The sequence below is a fragment of the Cucurbita moschata genome, unplaced genomic scaffold (genome assembly GCF_002738365.1).
Source record: "Cucurbita moschata cultivar Rifu unplaced genomic scaffold, Cmos_1.0 Cmo_Scf00009, whole genome shotgun sequence".
Lineage (NCBI taxonomy): Eukaryota > Viridiplantae > Streptophyta > Magnoliopsida > Cucurbitales > Cucurbitaceae > Cucurbita > Cucurbita moschata.
The window spans coordinates 3490032-3508114 of record NW_019268525.1 but is presented as its reverse complement, the minus strand read 5'-3'; the positions used below and the strand labels follow the sequence as shown (position 1 = coordinate 3508114).

The window sequence follows — 18083 nt, the reverse complement described above, 5'->3', positions numbered from 1 at the left end:
CCACCCCCACTACGACATGTCGTACTTCTTAATTCATGATCTTCTCATATTTTTCTAAAAATAAAGTTTTTATTTTATTAATTCGTAACTTAAATATTAACCACAAACAATTAATTAAAAAATGTAAGAGCAATCAATTAGCACGTATTGCTATTCCATAAAGTAATAAACTATTTTTAATGTAACAATAAATTAAAAAAAAAACACATAAATCAATCATTAACAGATATGGACTGTGGTCCCATTTCTGGTATAAAACCAATCAAATTTTGAAAATACCTCGAGACGAATCCTTAAGTGCAAAAATTATTAATGATTAAAAATGATATTTGGTGTATTTACGGGAAACTATTTGAAAATATTAAATTCTTGAAATGAATGCACTAAACTTTACACCCACATGTCAACAACTTCATAGCTCATTATATGTAACCTTTTTTAAGAAAAAGAAATATGCATTAAAAATTTATTAAATATATTTTTAAATTATGGAGTCCAAAAGTTGTGGAAAAATATTAATTTCAACATTATAATTGTATATTGTATATTTTAAAAATTAAAAAATATGGTTTAAAATGGTAACATTAAAAAAATATACAAATTAAAATAAGATATTTAATATATATATATATATATATTCTTCCAGTTATAAGTTTGATTTTCAAAATTCATTTCTCGCTACACCGAACTGCGAAGGTAACAGAGTTAGCAACTCCCAAGAACATTTCCCGCCAAATTCGACCTTTTATTCATCGACTGCTTTCGAGGTTTTCGATTTCTCTTTTCTTCAATGTTTTCAAGTGTTTATGTTCTCAAGATTGTTCAGGTTCGCGTTCCTAATTGAGCACGGTGGAAGGCTGAAGATTGGAACCGTATTCTTTGCCGTGAGGATTTTGTTTGAGAATTTCGAGGTATAATTCATTCTACTTCGAAGATTTTTTGTACCCTAATTTATCACCATTTTGAATTTCATTGGAATTTTCTTTCAAGTAATTCGTGTGTGATCAGAGAGTATTTTCAAGTTCCGACTTGTTTCGTATTTTCGAGTAAAATGTTATTTCTCGCTTCCGAATTCCATCTTCTTTTCTAGCGAGCAAGATATTTTTGTTTGTTTTCTTTTCTTTTCAAGTTGATTGCTATTTGTTAATGTATTAGCTCCTAATCTGGAAATTATTTTTGATCCAGTCACCCTTGTGATATTTAGGATTTCCACCCTTTCCTCCTTACATTTGAGTAAAAAAGGTCGAGGTAGAAAACAGAGAATGATGTTGGAGATCTTCGTTTCTTTATCAAAAAGTTCGGAACTATCGATTAAACCCTGCTAGCTTCCCCCTTTTTTTTGTTTGATTAATTTGAATTTTATTTGTTATACTCATTTCTCGATAGCACCATTTATTACTATAATTTAAATTATATCTCTTCCTGAACTTCAGAACACGAGGTACAATAAATCGTAGGTTTTTTTTGTCCTCTAATAGAAGCTTTGAAGGATTTTTGTGCCTTCAGCGGGCCCAATGTTTCCGGCAATTGCAAATGGTTTCTTGTATCTCTTCATGTTCAAAAAACAAGATTTTTTTTAGAAAATATGCCAGTCCTGTCAATTTTTTATGTGGACTGGAATTTTAGATATATAATACACGCAGAGAAAAATAGAATTGTGAAGGGAACAAGTACAGCTGTTGCAGTCAAGTTCTTTCGCTGGTATCTTATATGTTCAGTGCATAGAGCTCGGCTTATCCTTCTGCTCCTGAGTACATCATAAAACAATAATATCCGATTTAGATTACGAGTTCCTGTTTCTGTCTAGCAACCACTTTACCGATGTTAGGTTCTATTCGTTCCACTCCGATGAATTTTTGCCCTGTTAACTATGTGGCTCTAGAACCTGAAGAAGAAATGCTGTTTTGCTGATCTTTTTTTGAACTATATGGGACAACATTGAATTTCGGTATGAGAAGACCGAATTATTTCTATATCCATTATTTCGATGGTAAGTGATTCGTGTTAAGCCAAAACCACCAGATTCCTTTTAGCACGTAGAATCTTTAGTAGAAGTGTCTTCCTGGACAGGGTGGAAGCCATCCATTGATATTCTTTTACCATCCAGAAGTGCTTCTGGTATTCACATTTATAAACTTCATGCATAATTTGAAGCCTATTGATAGCAGTCAAAAAGTTGTTTTGTTTGATTTATGGACTAAAAGCAAACAATGAAAGCTTGGATCCTTGAATTAACTTAAACTCCTTTGATCACCATTTAGTTTTTAGTTTTAGTTTTTTTTTTATTTTAATTAAACATATAAATACTACTTTCATCTATGAGTTTCTTTGTTTCTTTTCTATTTTTTTAACATGTTTTAGAAAACTAAGCTAAGTTTTGAATTTCTTTTCTTTTAAAAGTTGACTAGGAACGTCTTTTCTCCTTTCAATTTCTAATCAACTGAGAAAAGGGAACCAAATAACTAACATCACAGTCACTCAAATAGTTTAGCATCTTTACGTGGTTTAGAACTTCTGATTGCCTAATTTCCTTCATTATTTAAACTTGGTGTTTAGAATCTGAAGTGCTATCGTCTATCAATGCCGTGATATGGCTTTAATTTTAACGAATGATCAGTGGTTCATTTGTCAAGCTATATGATATAGCAATGATCTGCTAGGAACAACAAAGATAACCTTCGCGAATTTCTTTCTGCACAAATGCTTTTAAGGTCTTTGAAATCTGAGCACCGTTGTATAACGACCCTCCTGCCTGTGATTTTCATAACAGGGTCTATGATTTCTCTAGTATTCCATGGCGTTAGAGGTTACTTCTGAAGGTTAATAATGAAATGCAATGCTTGCTGGAGAGAACTTGAAGGGCGAGCTATCTCCACAACTTGCGGACACTTGTTGTGTATCCTAAGCATGTGGAAAATTTTCATTGTCTATCGTTTAATTTGGTGAAATATTTGACCTATTTCTCTAAGTAAATGTAAGTTGTTTAACTGCATAAATTGTTTCTTAACGGTGTAAAGGCACAGAGGATGCAAGCAAGATCCTTAGCAATGATGGAGCCTGCCCCATTTGTGATCAAGTTCTTTCTAAAAGGTGATGGGTTTATTATTATTATGATGCTATTTGGAGCCTGCCCCATCGATAATATGATTTTATTTTATCTTACTTCCGATTTCTATTTGGCAGCCTCATGAAACCCGTGGACATCAATCCAAATGATGAATGGGTAAATGTAAGTATTCTCTTAAATTATCTTGTTCAAGTCTTTTAAGACTCTTATAGCGTTTTTCAATCTTTTCCCTGTATGTGACTGATTCGTTGTATTGTCTCACTGCTTTTGATACTGATATTCACTACAAAAAATATTACAGATGGCCATGGCTGGTATAAATCCTCAGATATGTATCCTTCCGAGTAATCACCAGTGATTCAAAATTCTAACAATTAGTGATAAATTATCCTCCAAAATTTGGAAAACGCTGTTATTCCATTCTTTTTAACAGTTGAGAAGATAGATTGTCTTTAGTTTTCCTTGATTGGTCTCAGTGATGAAAAGTGCATATAGAAGTGTAATGTTCTATATTGGACAAAAGGAATTGGAGATGCAGTACAAAATGAACAGAATCGTGGCTCAATGCCGACAGAAATGTGAAGTTATGCAAGAAAAGTTTACTGAAAAATTGGAGCAGGTGCATACTGCATACCAAAAAATGGCCAAGAGATGCCAGATGATGGAACGAGAGATGGAGAATATATCCAAAGACAAACAAGAGCTCCAGGAGAAGTTTGCTGAAAAATCCAGGTCATCTCCTTTCATTTTTGCTTCTCATTTCTAAACCGATTCCTGAGGGGTATTCTCTGTTTTTAAGATCCTGATCCAGAAAATTCAATTGCATGTTAGGCAGAAGAGGAAACTAGATGAGATGTATGATCAATTGAGGAATGAGCATGAATCACTAAAACGGTCGGCCATCCAGCCTGTGAGCAATTTTTATCCAAGAAACGAGCCCGATTTGTTCTCAAACCCCGTTAGTTTGATGGATAACAGAGAACCCATGAGGAAAGGTAATCTTTTTCTCTTTCTAATTTTAAAGAATGAAAACTTCAGACAATTGATACTTTCATCGTGTCGAGTTTTCAATTTATACCATATATTATCGAGTGGAATTCAAACCATGCTCTCATTTCTCACATACGCACAGCTTAATTACGTCCTGTACTGCTCAAGTATTTCCAAAACAAGTTGACTTATTTCTTGCAGACTTGCTGGTTTCCGCTCCTGAAACCCCAGGACCAAGAGAGGAAATATGGCCAACACGACAAAATAGCGGGAACTCTGGTCACTTCGACATCTCCGTTGGGTCACCGGCAAAACAAGCTGCTCCGATGGCAATGGAAGCTGGGAATAGAAGAGGTGGAGCTCACAATGCGTTTGGAAGTGGAGCTGGCAACCCCTCCATGACTCTGCGCAACTTGATTCTGTCCCCAATCAAACGACCTCAGCTCTCACGTCGCCCTCAAATGTTCACGTAAGTATATATAACGCTTGCTTTTCGGTGCTTCTTTACAAAGAGTTCATACCAATTACTAAGGACTATGCTGATATCGGCAAATAACTCTTGTTTACATGAAATTTGAGCTTAAACTTTTTCCTGCATGCTCTCGCACTAGCTGAATCACATTATTACTGTCATTATAGATTGTGAGATGTAAGTGGCCGAGTTGACGTTTGGTGGGCAAAAGGGCAGATCAATTCCGCTTGCTTCAAGGTTCTCTTTTCTTTCTTTTGGTAGTTTTGAAGTCGGTGGAGGATTACAGAAAATCAAGAAAATAGGATACAGATTTTTTTTTTTTTTTTCTTGGGTATCTTTCGGTTTATGAACAATCGAATATTACGTCGATTTATCTTCCACCACTCGCACAATCTTTTTTTATTTCTAGCGCGAGGTTTAATTTCTTTGCGTGAAGAATAAAAAATGTAGAAATCTTTATCAACTAATCGGACGTTATACAGACAGTGCTCTTCCGAGGGAAGGTAATTTTTGTCAATTGCTTTCGTTTCTCAAACCATAGTTCATCTCTATAATTAGCTAAAATATGTTAGAACTGTGGGTCGAGTAGTATGCGAAATGTTAAATTAAACTAAAATAATTTTCAAAAGCAGTGTAAAAATGAGAAGGTATACACAAAATTATTACAACAGTAGAGAGCATTATTTCAAAAGCAGTGTAACTAAGATATATCTCAAGGTTCATAAAGTATTTTGGGTAATCCTACACGAAAATGTATGATTTATAACCTTCTAAACAGTTGATAAAGAAACACCAAAACGTGAAAGATTAAGTTTCAAAAAGTTGCGCACAAGCAAAGAAGGTTGGACGATAATCCAGGTACTCACAGCTCAATTCTTAGCTAGAGAGGAGCATTTTCCATTCTCCATTCTGTATGTACAGAAAAATTGTCAAAAGCCGCCCCTTGAAAAATGCCTTCATTTGTCCATCAGATACATGTTGTTAATGATCTTACATGTTGATTCAAAATGCTCAGCAAGAAAGCACCTTACGACCCCAGTCCTTCAAAGCCAAATCAGTCTCGCACATAGATTAACTTCATGCTCGTTCAGATGCTCAGAACATTTCATGTCGACGACTCGGTTGCATATATGCAGTTATCTACAAAATCTATTTTGGATATGTATGTTGCTCTGAAGTTTCTTCTCTGGCTGTGTACAACATATGATGAGGCAAGAAAACTTTCAGACTCGGGGCCTTGGAAGATGAGGCAAGAAAACTTTCAGACTCGGGGCCTTGGAAGATATTTCAATGACATCGCCGTATTGAATAGGATGACAAACATGAGAACCATCAATGTAAATCACACCATCATTACACAACCAGGCCATTTCTATCGACTGATCTGACAATACCATCCCATGCATAAAATTGGACAGTTTTCCTGGGGTCATGGGCTCTCGTACCATGTACTGAAGGTCCCGAGATAGAATGGGCATGGGAAATCCACCTGCTGATCGCATTGCAGCTGTTGATCCAGCAGCAGTCGAAATTCTTAGACCACTCGATCGACAGTTCAACAAGGGCGAACATGGCTGCTCATTCCTAATTCTGCAGAGAGGAAGAGGTTAATGAATGTAACCTCAAACATAAGGAAGATACAAGAAAGAGGAACCAGAGGATGATTCTTACTTGAACGAGAATCGAGAGACCGACGCGGGACATGGATGAGCAATTAATATGTCATTGAGAGGATATTTTGTGAGCAACTCTGAATTTACAGATATGGATAGCCTTGACAACTTGGAAGGGGATGCTACACCACTGAGGACACTATCTAATACCTATATGAAGTCATCGTATCAAGTCTGTGGTAATACGTCTATTTGCTTGTCGGAAAAGTCGGTTTCATTTAGATGTTCCTCTAAACTAGCGCAAACATAATGTGATATACGAATGCCTCCAAACAATCAGAGGTTATGATAAAACTCAAGAAAGGAATTAATATCAACATGTCAATATTTTTTATTAATATCAATCAACATCTTAATAATATTGAGACTTTAATAATATTTTTGATCAATGTTGCTGCAGGGATGTTTAGGAATTCCTCCCATATTTTACCTAATCCTTGCTGCATTTTGTCCGGCTACAGCCCAAACCATAATTCTACTGCCTTAGTTAAATTATTCAGAAATCCCTCCTGTATTTACCTAATCCTCATGGCATTTCATTTCACATGACTACAACCCCGGCCATAATGTCAACTTGAGTATAGCTTAATTAGTTAAGACATTATATCTTCGACCAAGAGTTTCAAATCTCCACTCCACTCCACATTGTTGAACATTAGAAGAGGAAGAAAACCCAACCATGGTCCACGACTCTACTGCCTCAGTTTATTTCTCTTAAAAGTTTCATATATCTTACTATCCATCATGCTTCATTTCTTTCTATATAAAATAGTTTTTTTACATTTTTCAATTTTCTTATCATCCTTCCCAAAGTTGCGAAATTTTTACCCTCCCGGCTCATGTTCACCAGTACTCTCATTTGATGGTTTCCTTCATCTGGCTTACAGTTGGCTTAAAATGGTCTTACTAATACAGCATTTCTACGAGATGAATCTCTTGCAACATGCTTCCCCATCCAAAAACAACGCCTTAGTTAGTTTATGAGGCTCAAAACTCATATTACTCTAAATCAGATACCGGCCTATTCAATCATTTGAATGACAATTCCTTTAGAGCTAGGTATTCCTTTCCAAGTCAATAATTCGATATCATGATTCATGCAGAAACATGCTAACATTTAGATTTTTTTGTCTATACTGAGAGTAGAGAGAGAGAAGGCAGATAGAAAAAAGTAATGGAAATAGCCAAACTCTTGCCTCACTCCCCGTGGCAAATAGACATCCACAGCCAAACACTCTTTTAATGGTAAAACAGACTTACTTGCTCAAAGTTATTAACAGTCGCCGCACAAAGATGGCCTGTGCTTCTAGAAGCATCAAACTGATTGCCAAACTCTTCTACCTAGACAAGAAAATATCTGGTAAATACTTCAAGTAAAATAATGATCAAATCACAAATTTCGTTTCTAACTTTAATTGTTGTGTCTATTTAGTCCCTTCCTTTATAACATTTCAATGTCACCTTTGAACATCAAATTATGATTCTACAGTCATTGAATTTGCTAACTAAATGATAGCGTGCCTATTAGACAAATGATGGGTGATTACATATGATATGACAAATAAGGGACAAAAAGAAAGAGGACAGAAGGATACAATAGTGTATCATATTTTATGAAATGAGTTTGATACGTTGTTTTCAAAAGAGATAGCATAGCACCTATTATTTTATTTTATCCAACTGTTCCTATCACGACATTATGCTATTTTTCTATCTCATTGTGCCAAGTCAACCAATAGGGTATTCTACGCCATTATTTTTAGTTAACGATAGGGATTACATATACACATTATTGAAAGTTCAAAGACATAATTGAAATCCTACCAGATTTAGAACCAAATAGACACAACTAATCGAAGTAAAGAACTAAATTTGCAATTTAACTGAAAATAAATATCCATCAATAATCAATCCATTCCAAAGATTTCAAAGGAATACCTAGTTAGATAACAAAGTTACCTCATCCACTTGTGTCGGATCAGAATTTACTCCAAGAACAGGAATTGACTCGTCCAATAAATGGCTGGCCTGCAAAAGGGTGCCATCACCACCAACCGTGACGACAAGGTCTACATTGCTAATTGGCTCAGATAGATCATTGCGAAATACAGCTTCCCAATCCACAGGCTTCTGCTGCAAAACATCCTTACAAAATTTTATGGCCTCCCTATGCACTGCATGCCTGTTCTCTAAGTGACGTAAGATCTGCAGTGACACAAATATCCGACAAAAAGTATATCACGCAGACTCCATTGAACTTGCTGAAGTATAGATTCAAGAAACTTAACTACATAAAAAATAGAAAAACAGTGAGGAAGTTCATAGTAGTACCTTGCATAGCGATAGCAAATTAGGAATGGCCAATGCCAATAATAAAAATATAGATATTGACTAAAATGAGAGAACATTCTAAGATCTCCATACGTACATATCAATAGGCAGAAACTTTTAAGACCTGAAGTTAGAAGTCATATACACTAATTTTCAGCATTGTACAATTTTGGTGTATCATTCCAAATTTTATCGGATGTCCCTAAAGGAACATAAAGTTTGGGTATATCATTATCGATGAAAGAGATCGTAGCTAACTAAAAGGTTGAAAATGTTATTCATTCTCTTTTGATGCCAATGTTGTGAGTGGCTGTGTCATGAAATTATTATAGTTATTTTCTTTTTTGATCGTTAGACAAATAAAAAACAGAGAAGAAGGGCAAGTCAAGAAAAGAATTTCCAACGAGATTTGTTAGAGTTGAGTTATCAAAATTTCCCATGAGACTCCTTATTTCAATCTGGGATGGGGAATATTATGGGCCTCGTAATGTTTAAATTCATATAACTATATGAACATTATAAACATGTATGATCAAGTTATTTGTATTAAAAAAATATAAAAATATATCTGATGACAGTAAAATCATAATCAAAATAAAAAATATATTGCCTTTACCCAAATTTCTATGTTAAAAAAGGCATATAAACCAATTAGAGGAGAAAATTCCTAAGGAGAAAAACAAATTCCACAGAAAAACCTAAACCCATCCTAAAAAATAGTTAAGACATTAGCGATGACAATAATGCTTCATCATTCACGGAGAGGAGACGGGATGAGAAAGCCATCCAATCCCATCCCACCTGGTTGGCACATATAGAATCGAAGTGCATGTAAGTTGGTCAAGCACCACCATTACTAAAACTTCTTGCTACAAATAATTTGATCTTTCATAATAGGAAAAAGAAAATTGTATATTTTGTTTTTAGATAAGAAACAATTACCAACCAAAAAACGTTCAAAAATGATCACTAGGCCAACTCGCAGTTGTTCTAAAGTTAAAAAGGACTAAAAATCAAATGTTTGAAAATGCAGAAACTCAAACAAACTAAACTTTAAGATATTCAAAACAAAAACATGATTTAAACCTAAAAAAAATTCTCACACATCATATCAAATGCACGTCAAAAGCAAATACAGAAGCCATGCAAAAGAAAACAAGACCCATTAAACCCAGGAAGAAGACAGGCATCAGAAATCACCAATAAATGAACTTCCACCCAAAAATCCATGGTCGAAAGAAATAATTGAATTAAAATCGAACAGAAAAAATGGAATGAGTTCTGACCTGAGGGCTGGTGACGCGAGAAAAGCCGTCAGAATGGAGAACAGGATTGGCATCAAATGGCTTAAGAAATAGTAGCAATCTCCTCATAGCCATTTTCTCGCAGCGAAAATTAGGGTTGGACGGAGAAAGCTGGGAAACGGGACGAACGCACAACATGAAGACGGTGCAGAGATCGGCGTCGAACTTTCTGATAATAGAAAGGTCAGCCCGGTCCGCCTTTGAGCTCCTCTCGGGTCGGGTTAGGGTTTAGGGTTCTTTCCACTTCCCAGAATTAAGTTCAAATTTAAATTTAAAATTTCATGTCTAAAATTTTGAAGAAATTAGCATTATAATTAATTTTTATGGTTTCATAAAACCTTAATTAATAAAAATTTATGATATAGATTATTTATTAAGATTTTATTAAACTATTGTCTTTTATAAAAATCATAAACACACATTACAATTTAAAAGATTATAACTATTAAATTCTAACGTTTATGATTTTATTACGAAGCGAATTAACAAATATTTTAAACCTTATATTATAAAAGGTGAATATAGAATTGCAAAGTCAGAATAAAATTATAACATCTCTTAAAACTTCATAAAATCAAATTATTATTATTTTTGAAGGGTAATATTAGTATATATATTTTCTGCTCAAAAGCTCGCTCACAGCTAGCGGATATCATCTTCATTGGACTTTTCCCTCAAAATTTTTAAAACGCGTTTTCTAGAGAGAGGTTTTCACACCTTTATAAAAGGATGTCTACCCCCTTCAGGGTTCAATTTGGTTTCTCCCTCCAATCGATGTAAGACCCCTGAATCCAACCCCTTCGGCTCCTAGCGTATTTACTAGCACATTGTCTCATGTCCACCTCTTTTGGGACTAAGCCTCATTGCTGGCACATCACTTGGTTTCTGCCTTTGATATCGTTTGTAACAGTCCACCACTAACCGATATTGTCCTTTTTGGGCTTTACTTTTTGGGATATCCTTCAAGGTTTTTAAAATGCCTCTTTTAGGGAGAGGTTTCCACGCCCTTATAAAACTTCGTTCTTCTCCCCAACTGACGTGGTATGTACGTGCGTACGTACGTAAGTAAAGTTGAGAAGAATATTAGAAGAATGGGGAAATGGACGGGCAAAAATTGATACCATTTATTCATAGGATTCGAAGCTTGCTTCTGCACGATGCAGAGACAACACTTCTCTGGCATCCTAAATAACAATACTTATAAATCAACAAATAGAAAATCCAGAATACATGAGGTGGATTGAATATAACAATCATCACCTTCCAATGCAGTAAATCAATAAACATGTAGCTAATGCAGAATGAAAATATGAATCCTAAGTTCTAAAGATCAAAACTTCATCAAACTGAGGTTTTCTTGTTTGGTTCGAAGACGTACTTGATCAACGACTCCTTGATCCCCAGCAACTCTGGGAACTCCTTTTTCAGCTTTGAACTGTCCATCTCATTGTTGCTTCTGGGTGCCACAATTACCTTAGCCTGTTCTTCCAGTGTGAAGTTAGCCCACTTGAATTCAGGGTCCATGTATTTCTTGTACATCTCGAGAATCTCGTTGTGACTCACAACACCTGGGTTTGTGAAGTTCCAGATGCCCTTCAAGTTACGCTTCGCCATCTCGATTGAAATGGGCAGAAGTTCATCCAGGATGGTCATGCTGTTTGGGATGTTAACCACCTTATTGTAGCGAGAAATCTTGGTAATGAAGTTGCGTGGGTTGTTCAAGTCAGATGATATCGGCATTCGAACTCGGAGTGTGCAGACGTTATCGTATTCGTTCAGAAGCTCCTCCACCTGTGATTAGAAAGAAAGATTAGCAGCAAGTCAAAAAGATCAATTGCAATGCCTGGTAAGTATGAAAGTTCCCAAGAATATTATATCTACCATGGCCTTGGTTTTCGAATAAAAGGAACCAATGAAATTTGGCTTGTCTTCCTCTTTAAATCCAATGCCAGAACCCTCTGGATGTTTGGCATCGTACTCGAATATACAGCCGGTCGCAAAGTTGATCATCAAGAGTCCGTGCTCCCGGCAAACATCTGCTAAAGTTAAGGTTCCAGCAACATTGGCACGAATTGTTTCTGTTTTGTGAGATTCACACCAGTCAACATTGGGTCTGCCTGTTACTCCAGCAGCATTGAAAACATGGGTTGGTTTAATATTCTGAATATCCGCCAAAAGCGAGGCCCGATCCTCCAAACGCCCTTTGCCATAAGCATAGGCAATGCCTTGTTTATCACATAGCTGCCCAAGAAGGCCTCCAATCCACCCTGTCCTACCATAGAGCAAAAATTTCAAGGATGGCTGGTAAGGAGAGCCCGGATTCCTGGAAGTTGGGACTACCATTTTAGTATTACAGGAAGCATAAGAAGCTGGTTTTCCCTCTTCAGAACCTTCAAAGTGCCTCTCAACACCACCAGGCATCATTAGCATTCTAGGATGTGGCAGCAGAGCCCCAGAGACATCACCCCACCAATCAGGGTTCTTGGTGTACCATTCAATTGTCTTCTTCAGCCCGTCTTCCCACGTTGTACGCTCCGACCACCCCAAGTTCTTGAGTTTTTCATCGTCCAAGAAATACCTCTGATCATTAAATGGTCTATTGTCTACATACTTGATGCTTGCCTTTGCGTCCCTTGAGAAAAGTCTACATATATCCTCGGCAACATCTATAACCCTTCTCTCCTTCTTTGTCCCAATGTTGTAAACATGCCCAACCTCTCCTTTGTGAAGAATGACTTCAAAAGCCTCAGCAACATCCTCACAGTAGAGATAACTCCTAACGTTAGAACCATCCCCATGAATTGGAAGAGGCTGACCTCTCATGGCCAAAAGAATGAACTTTGGAATTAACTTCTCAGGAAACTGATTAGGTCCATAGACATTGTTTCCTCGTGTCGTGATCACAGGTAACCCATACGACCTACCATAGGCCATCACAAGCATTTCAGCTCCAGCTTTTGTTGCAGAGTATGGATTTGTTGGGAGGAGTTGGGAAGCCTCATGGTTTCCCACAACAGCATCCTCATCTGTCTCTCCATATACTTCATCTGTACTAACATGGATGAACCTCTGGATCTGACCAGTGACCTTGCATGCTTCTAAAAGAACATGTGTGCCATAGATATTATTCTTCGTGAACTCGAAACTATTACCGAACGAGTTGTCAACATGAGTCTGAGCAGCAAAATGCATAATCGTATCAATGGACTCAGTAATCAGGAGATAATTGACAAGATCAGCACTGCCAATGTCCCCCTTAACAAATTTGAAATTGGGAGATGGCTTAGAAGGAAGAAGATTCTTCAGATTTGAGCAGTAATCAAGTTTGTCAAGTACAACAATTTTGTAGCCAGGATAGTTTCTGACAAGCCTGTTAGCAACATGGGATGCAATAAATCCAGCAGCCCCAGTAATGAGGATGTTCTTAGGAGAATGTGTAGCCATGTCAAAGCAACTTCTGCACAAGACCAATACAGAACATATGATCACTAACCAAACAAAAACAAAAGAAGATTTTAATCAAATTTGAATTCATCCATGTCTAAGGGGAAGTTGACAAATTAGCCGACCGTTAAATTCAGTGGCAGATACAGTAGCAAACAAATTCCAAAACTAACAATTTTTTAGAAAATCAAAACCAAAGTGGAGCATTAGTTATTATTAAGCTTCATTGCTGAAGAAACTGAAACCTACTGATAAAAAAGAAAAAAACTAAATCATATTCGATAGAACTTTAATTTCCGATCATTTCCTCCACAAACAGAAAAAAACGTCCCGGATCAAAAACCAACCATCAGATTAGATCTCTGCATACTCCTAAACTCATAATCAATTTTTTTTTAAAAAACGTCCAAAGTGCATTTCCAGGATCTGAATTCGACCCGCCACAAATCATAACAAGAAAATGCTTAGCAGGCAAGAAATCGGAAACAAAAAAACTAGAAAATCACCAAACCAATCACGGATCCAAATGAACAAGAAAGACGGAGAACCCTATGCACCAACCTAAGCCAATTGTGAAAACAACACGAATCAAAAAGGTTTCATCATCATGAGGACGGTTCAAGTAACAGACTTCGAATCGGGAATGAGAATGAAAAATGCAGAGACGAAGATATGAAGTACCTACCTCTTCTAGAGAGAGAATGGAGGGCAGAGAGAGAGAGAGAGAGAGATCTTAGGGACAAGGAAATGGTGAAGAAAACCAGAGACGACGACTTTGGAGAACAATGACGGGAAAGAATTGACGGAAAAGAATGGTGTTTTTTCCTTCGTTTATAAACTACGTCTAAATTCGATGGAGGCTGGAGACGGTTAAGGGGAGCCAATAAATGGAGAAATGACGCATTTACCCTTCTCATTCATTTTTTACTGCACTACTTCTGCGCAGCTCCATCCGCGTTCCCCACCGGTGAATTAATACTGCAATCCCCTGCGCTCGACCTCATAGTAACCTTCGTGAACTCGGGTCTCCCATGGATCACGAGAGAAAATCGTCGGTTATTAATTGATCTACGTCTTATAAATCATCACCATCTCTGACATCGACACTTAATCTCTAAAAATTCTCTAATTATTTTTATTAAAAGATGTGACATATTTAGTTTTAATGATATTATAAATTTTTATTTATTGCAATAACTTTCTTACTAAATTGCTCCATATGTAGAGAACAATACCATAATTTATTTTCTGTAATACCTTAACAAAAATTTCCACGTCCCATAAATTCAATACCTATATAGATTAGATATTTTTAAATTTCTCGAGGAAGAGATATGATGCGATTAATATTAATGATATCGACTAAATTTTACTATGAATTTAAATAATATCAAAGAAGGAAATAGGAGAGACGCGGAGGGAGGAAGGTTTATCCATCCCATCCAGCTTCATAAACATCTCTAATTATAATGTTTAAGATCATTAAACTAGATTTCTGGTTCAATTAGGTTAAATATACATATTTACGCATTGATTCCAGACTAAAAATCTTAAAAGAGATATCCTTGGAAGATGACAACAGGCTTTGATTTCGAGTACATTAAGGATTTGAGTAACATATGATAAAATAGATGAACTTTTCTATATTGTAACATCCCCAATTTCAACTCCCCCTTTTCTTCTTCAACGAAATCATGGCTGTTTCTCGTCCATCCTTGGATTATTGGCCAATATTGCCGGAGATTTTCATCAGAGCGTCAACAAAGTCCATCAAAATCCCAACCCCACATCTCCAATTCACAAATCTACAAAACCCATCAAATTCTAGATACCCAATTCTCCGATGCTCCCTCGATTCTTCGAAAACCCCCTCCGGGCCGCCGCCGTTGGTTGTGGTCGGCTCGGCCAATGCCGATATCTATGTGGAGATCGACCGGTTGCCGGAGGAGGGCGAGACGATATCTGCCAGAAATGGGCAGACTCTGGCGGGTGGCAAGGGGGCCAATCAGGCCTGCTGTGGTGGCAAGCTCGAGTACCCGACTTACTTTTTGGGTCAGGTCGGTGAGGATGCTCATGGGAAGTTGATCACGGCGGCGCTTGAGGAAGGCGGCGTCCGACTTGATCATTTGACTACTGTTGCCGCGGCGCCAACGGGACACGCGGTGGTGATGCTTCAATCTGGTGGGCAGAATTCTATCATCATTGTTGGTGGTGCTAATATGAATTGTTGGCCTGTGGCGTTGTCTGATAGTGATTTGGAGATTATAAGAACGGCTGGAATTGTTCTTCTCCAGAGGGAGATTCCTGATTCAGTCAACATCCAAGTTGCAAAGGTCAGGGATCTGATTAAATTGTTCATGATCTGTGCATAATTTTTCTTGTCATTCAGCATTCTCACACTCAACTAATCAACTACTTTGTTTATTTAGAACTAAACTGATAGTTCTAAGATGTGAGCCAATTCTGTCACATTCATGAAAAAATGAGAAGGGCATATCCATTGAAAAATATTTGTTCCTATTGACAGTAACTGAATCCCTTCCCCTTACCCGAATTTGTTCGTCGTTGTTGTTTTAGTCAATGAGTAAGTTCTTAACGTTCTAGAAACAAATGTCAAAGTTAGCGTAGTTTAGTGGTAATTGACATGTACTCCTTTTTCTAGAAGTCGGAGGTTCAAATTTCCATATCAAACATTAATTGTACGAACCAATAAAGGGGGAAATGTGTGGTTTACTTGGGGTTTTTCTTGAACTCCTGATATCTATTTTTGTGATGTTTTGGTAATCATGTGTTAGTGGTTGATCTGTTGCATTATCAGGCCTACAAACACATATATGTATATGTTGGCAGCAGTCTTAATAAATTTGTTCTTGGTTTAAGACATTCTGTTGGATATTTTGTTCTTGCTTGCATTCAGTCATGATTCTTATTTGAAAGTTTTGTTTGATCTGAATGCACGTACTGTTCTTCTTGTACTCCTGTTAGCTTGTTTATGTTATTGCACTGGAAATAGCAATTTCTAGATTTCATTATGAGGTAGCTGCTCTCTGGTCAATGAATTTTAGGACGTTGTTAGATTCTTTTATTTCCTTTGTTTCCTAGCTTCTTGTTAGGCAGAGCAATTCGGAAGGGCTTTAAGTTTTTAATTATGTTGTGAGATCCCACATCGGTTGGAGAGGGGAACGAATCATTTTTTGTAAGAGTGCGGAAACCTCTCCCTAGCATACGCGTTTTAAAAACCTTGAAGGGAAGCTTGAAAGGAAAAGCCCAAAGAGGATAATATCTGCTAGTGGTGAGTTTGAGCTGTTATAAATGATATTAGAGTCAAACACTGGGTGGTGTGCCAATGAAGACGCTAAGCCCCAAAGGGAAGTGGACACTAGGTGGTGTGCCAGCGAGGATGCTGAGCCCCAAAGGGAAGTGGACACTGGATGGTGTGCCAGCAAGAACGCTGGGCCCCAAGGGGGATGGATTGTGAGATCCCACATTGGTTGGAGAGGGGAACGAAACATTATTTATAAGAGTATGAAAACCTCTCCCTAGCAAACACGTTTTAAAAATCTTGAGGGGAAACCCGAAAAGGAAAACCAAAAGAGGACAGTATCTATTAACGGTGGATTTGGGCTGATTTAACCCCATTCAATTCCATTTTGACGAATTGGGAAGGTTAATTCATAGAACTTTTGGTCTGGGCTCTGCATCATTTTGACCTCCTTGTTCCTTCTCCCCCCATTAGATATTCATTCTTTTTTGTGCATGTCTAAGATTATGAACAATTTTCTTAAAATGACGTTTCGTATTATCCGACGAGCCATAATGACTGCAGGCTGCCAGGAATGCTGGGGTCCCAGTAATTTTAGATGCTGGAGGAGTTGACGCTCCTATCCCACAGGACCTGCTTGACCATGTCGATATTTTCAGTCCAAATGAAAGCGAGCTGAGTCGTTTAACGGGATGCCCAACCGAAAGTTTTGAACAGATCGGACAAGCTGTAGAGAAGTGCTATAAAATGGTGAGTTATCCATACATAGAATAAAGTTTTTCTTGATGTCATGTTCATAGATTTGATCTGCTGCTTCACCATTATCAGAGATCATGAGCTGTTAACTTAGCTAAACTTGAATTCAGGGTATCAAGCAAGTTCTCGTGAAACTTGGGGCCAAAGGGTCTGCTTTGTTTACACAAGGGGAAGAACCAATCAGACAGCCCATTATATCTGCTGCTAAAGTAATTGATACCACCGGCGCTGGCGACACCTTTACTGCATCATTTGCCGTGGCGCTGGTGGAAGGAAAGTCGAAGAAGGAAAGCCTGAAATTTGCGGGTAAATCCTTTATGTAAACTACATTACAATTCTCTTGATCCAATAAAACTAGACCATGGCGTGGTGTTAACTGGTTTAGAACTGATGGCTATTTCTTATTGCTTTGAACAGCTGCTGCAGCCTCACTTTGTGTTCAAGTGAAGGGAGCCATTCCCAGCATGCCTGACAGGGAATCAGTGCTGAATCTCCTCCATTCAAGGGACTAGAGAGAGACGAGACGAGACGAGACGACAGAAGTCGAGAGAGAGAGAGAGATTGTTCGAGAGGCTTGAAGAATATGTTCATGGAGCTATCACAACGGGACTCTTTCTAATAACACCATTAGATACAAATTTAAAATCGGCACGATCTTAATTAATAATTCTCGAGCATTGATTTAAAATATTTTCATAATTTCTCTCGCATGTATAACTTTTTTTTAACACAACATAGAAATATGAGAATGCGAATCTCTAATCTCGACATAAAATAATGCATA

General features: G+C 37.2%; 4 protein-coding genes across 8 annotated transcripts; 2 read left to right on the top strand and 2 right to left on the bottom strand.

Moving 5' to 3' along the window:
* Window positions 1-687: 687 nt before the first annotated feature.
* Window positions 688-5033, top strand: LOC111447617 (E3 ubiquitin-protein ligase CCNB1IP1 homolog). Of its 4 annotated transcripts, none has more exons than XM_023086874.1 (9): window positions 688-911; window positions 2771-2896; window positions 3018-3090; window positions 3184-3229; window positions 3369-3399; window positions 3544-3799; window positions 3899-4062; window positions 4289-4526; window positions 4697-5033. In XM_023086874.1, exons 2-9 carry the CDS (start codon window positions 2827-2829, stop codon window positions 4701-4703), a joined length of 885 nt encoding a protein of 294 aa, XP_022942642.1. In that variant the 5' UTR covers window positions 688-911; window positions 2771-2826; the 3' UTR covers window positions 4704-5033. The 4 variants fall into 4 exon arrangements, with proteins under 4 accessions (XP_022942642.1, XP_022942639.1, XP_022942643.1 ...); XM_023086871.1 differs by having other exon boundaries at window positions 4259-4526; XM_023086875.1 differs by lacking the exon at window positions 4697-5033 and having other exon boundaries at window positions 4289-4530.
* Window positions 5034-5244: 211 nt separating this feature from the next.
* On the bottom strand, window positions 5245-10060 carry LOC111447911 (NADH kinase). 2 transcript variants are annotated; one of them, XM_023087291.1, is made up of 6 exons: window positions 9820-10060; window positions 8162-8407; window positions 7463-7543; window positions 6201-6352; window positions 5804-6119; window positions 5245-5765 (listed from the first exon to the last, which is right to left on the bottom strand). In XM_023087291.1, exons 1-6 carry the CDS (start codon window positions 9973-9975, stop codon window positions 5679-5681), a joined length of 1038 nt encoding a protein of 345 aa, XP_022943059.1. In that variant the 5' UTR covers window positions 9976-10060; the 3' UTR covers window positions 5245-5678. The 2 variants fall into 2 exon arrangements, with proteins under 2 accessions (XP_022943059.1, XP_022943060.1); XM_023087292.1 differs by having other exon boundaries at window positions 5245-6119; window positions 9820-10059.
* An 882-nt stretch (window positions 10061-10942) lies between these two features.
* On the bottom strand, window positions 10943-14114 carry LOC111447881 (trifunctional UDP-glucose 4,6-dehydratase/UDP-4-keto-6-deoxy-D-glucose 3,5-epimerase/UDP-4-keto-L-rhamnose-reductase RHM1-like). The gene is made up of 3 exons (XM_023087249.1): window positions 13967-14114; window positions 11719-13294; window positions 10943-11628 (listed from the first exon to the last, which is right to left on the bottom strand). The coding sequence occupies exons 2-3, from the start codon at window positions 13279-13281 to the stop codon at window positions 11179-11181; spliced, it is 2013 nt and encodes a 670-aa protein (XP_022943017.1). The 5' UTR covers window positions 13282-13294; window positions 13967-14114; the 3' UTR covers window positions 10943-11178.
* A 772-nt stretch (window positions 14115-14886) lies between these two features.
* Window positions 14887-18040, top strand: LOC111447920 (ribokinase). Its single transcript, XM_023087308.1, has 4 exons — window positions 14887-15614; window positions 17108-17293; window positions 17410-17605; window positions 17717-18040. Exons 1-4 carry the CDS (start codon window positions 14976-14978, stop codon window positions 17809-17811), a joined length of 1116 nt encoding a protein of 371 aa, XP_022943076.1. The 5' UTR covers window positions 14887-14975; the 3' UTR covers window positions 17812-18040.
* The last annotated feature ends 43 nt before the right edge of the window (window positions 18041-18083 follow it).

Excerpts from the sequence above, each read along its gene's own strand:
- LOC111447617 (XM_023086871.1), top strand. The coding sequence starts at position 2,827 with ATGAAATGCAATGCTTGCTGGAGAGAACTTGAAGGGCGAGCTATCTCC. Across the intron at positions 3,091-3,183 it reads GATCAAGTTCTTTCTAAAAG|CCTCATGAAACCCGTGGACA; the intron begins GTGATGGGTTTA and ends TCTATTTGGCAG. Across the intron at positions 3,230-3,368 it reads CAAATGATGAATGGGTAAAT|ATGGCCATGGCTGGTATAAA; the intron begins GTAAGTATTCTC and ends AAAATATTACAG.
- LOC111447920 (XM_023087308.1), top strand. The coding sequence starts at position 14,976 with ATGGCTGTTTCTCGTCCATCCTTGGATTATTGGCCAATATTGCCGGAG. Across the intron at positions 15,615-17,107 it reads TCAACATCCAAGTTGCAAAG|GCTGCCAGGAATGCTGGGGT; the intron begins GTCAGGGATCTG and ends TAATGACTGCAG. Across the intron at positions 17,294-17,409 it reads TAGAGAAGTGCTATAAAATG|GGTATCAAGCAAGTTCTCGT; the intron begins GTGAGTTATCCA and ends ACTTGAATTCAG.
- LOC111447881 (XM_023087249.1), bottom strand. The coding sequence starts at position 13,281 with ATGGCTACACATTCTCCTAAGAACATCCTCATTACTGGGGCTGCTGGA. Across the intron at positions 11,629-11,718 it reads ATTCGAAAACCAAGGCCATG|GTGGAGGAGCTTCTGAACGA; the intron begins GTAGATATAATA and ends TTCTAATCACAG.
- LOC111447911 (XM_023087291.1), bottom strand. The coding sequence starts at position 9,975 with ATGTTGTGCGTTCGTCCCGTTTCCCAGCTTTCTCCGTCCAACCCTAAT. Across the intron at positions 8,408-9,819 it reads CTCGCGTCACCAGCCCTCAG|ATCTTACGTCACTTAGAGAA; the intron begins GTCAGAACTCAT and ends GTGTCACTGCAG. Across the intron at positions 5,766-5,803 it reads TCATTGAAATATCTTCCAAG|GCCCCGAGTCTGAAAGTTTT; the intron begins GCCCCGAGTCTG and ends TCATCTTCCAAG.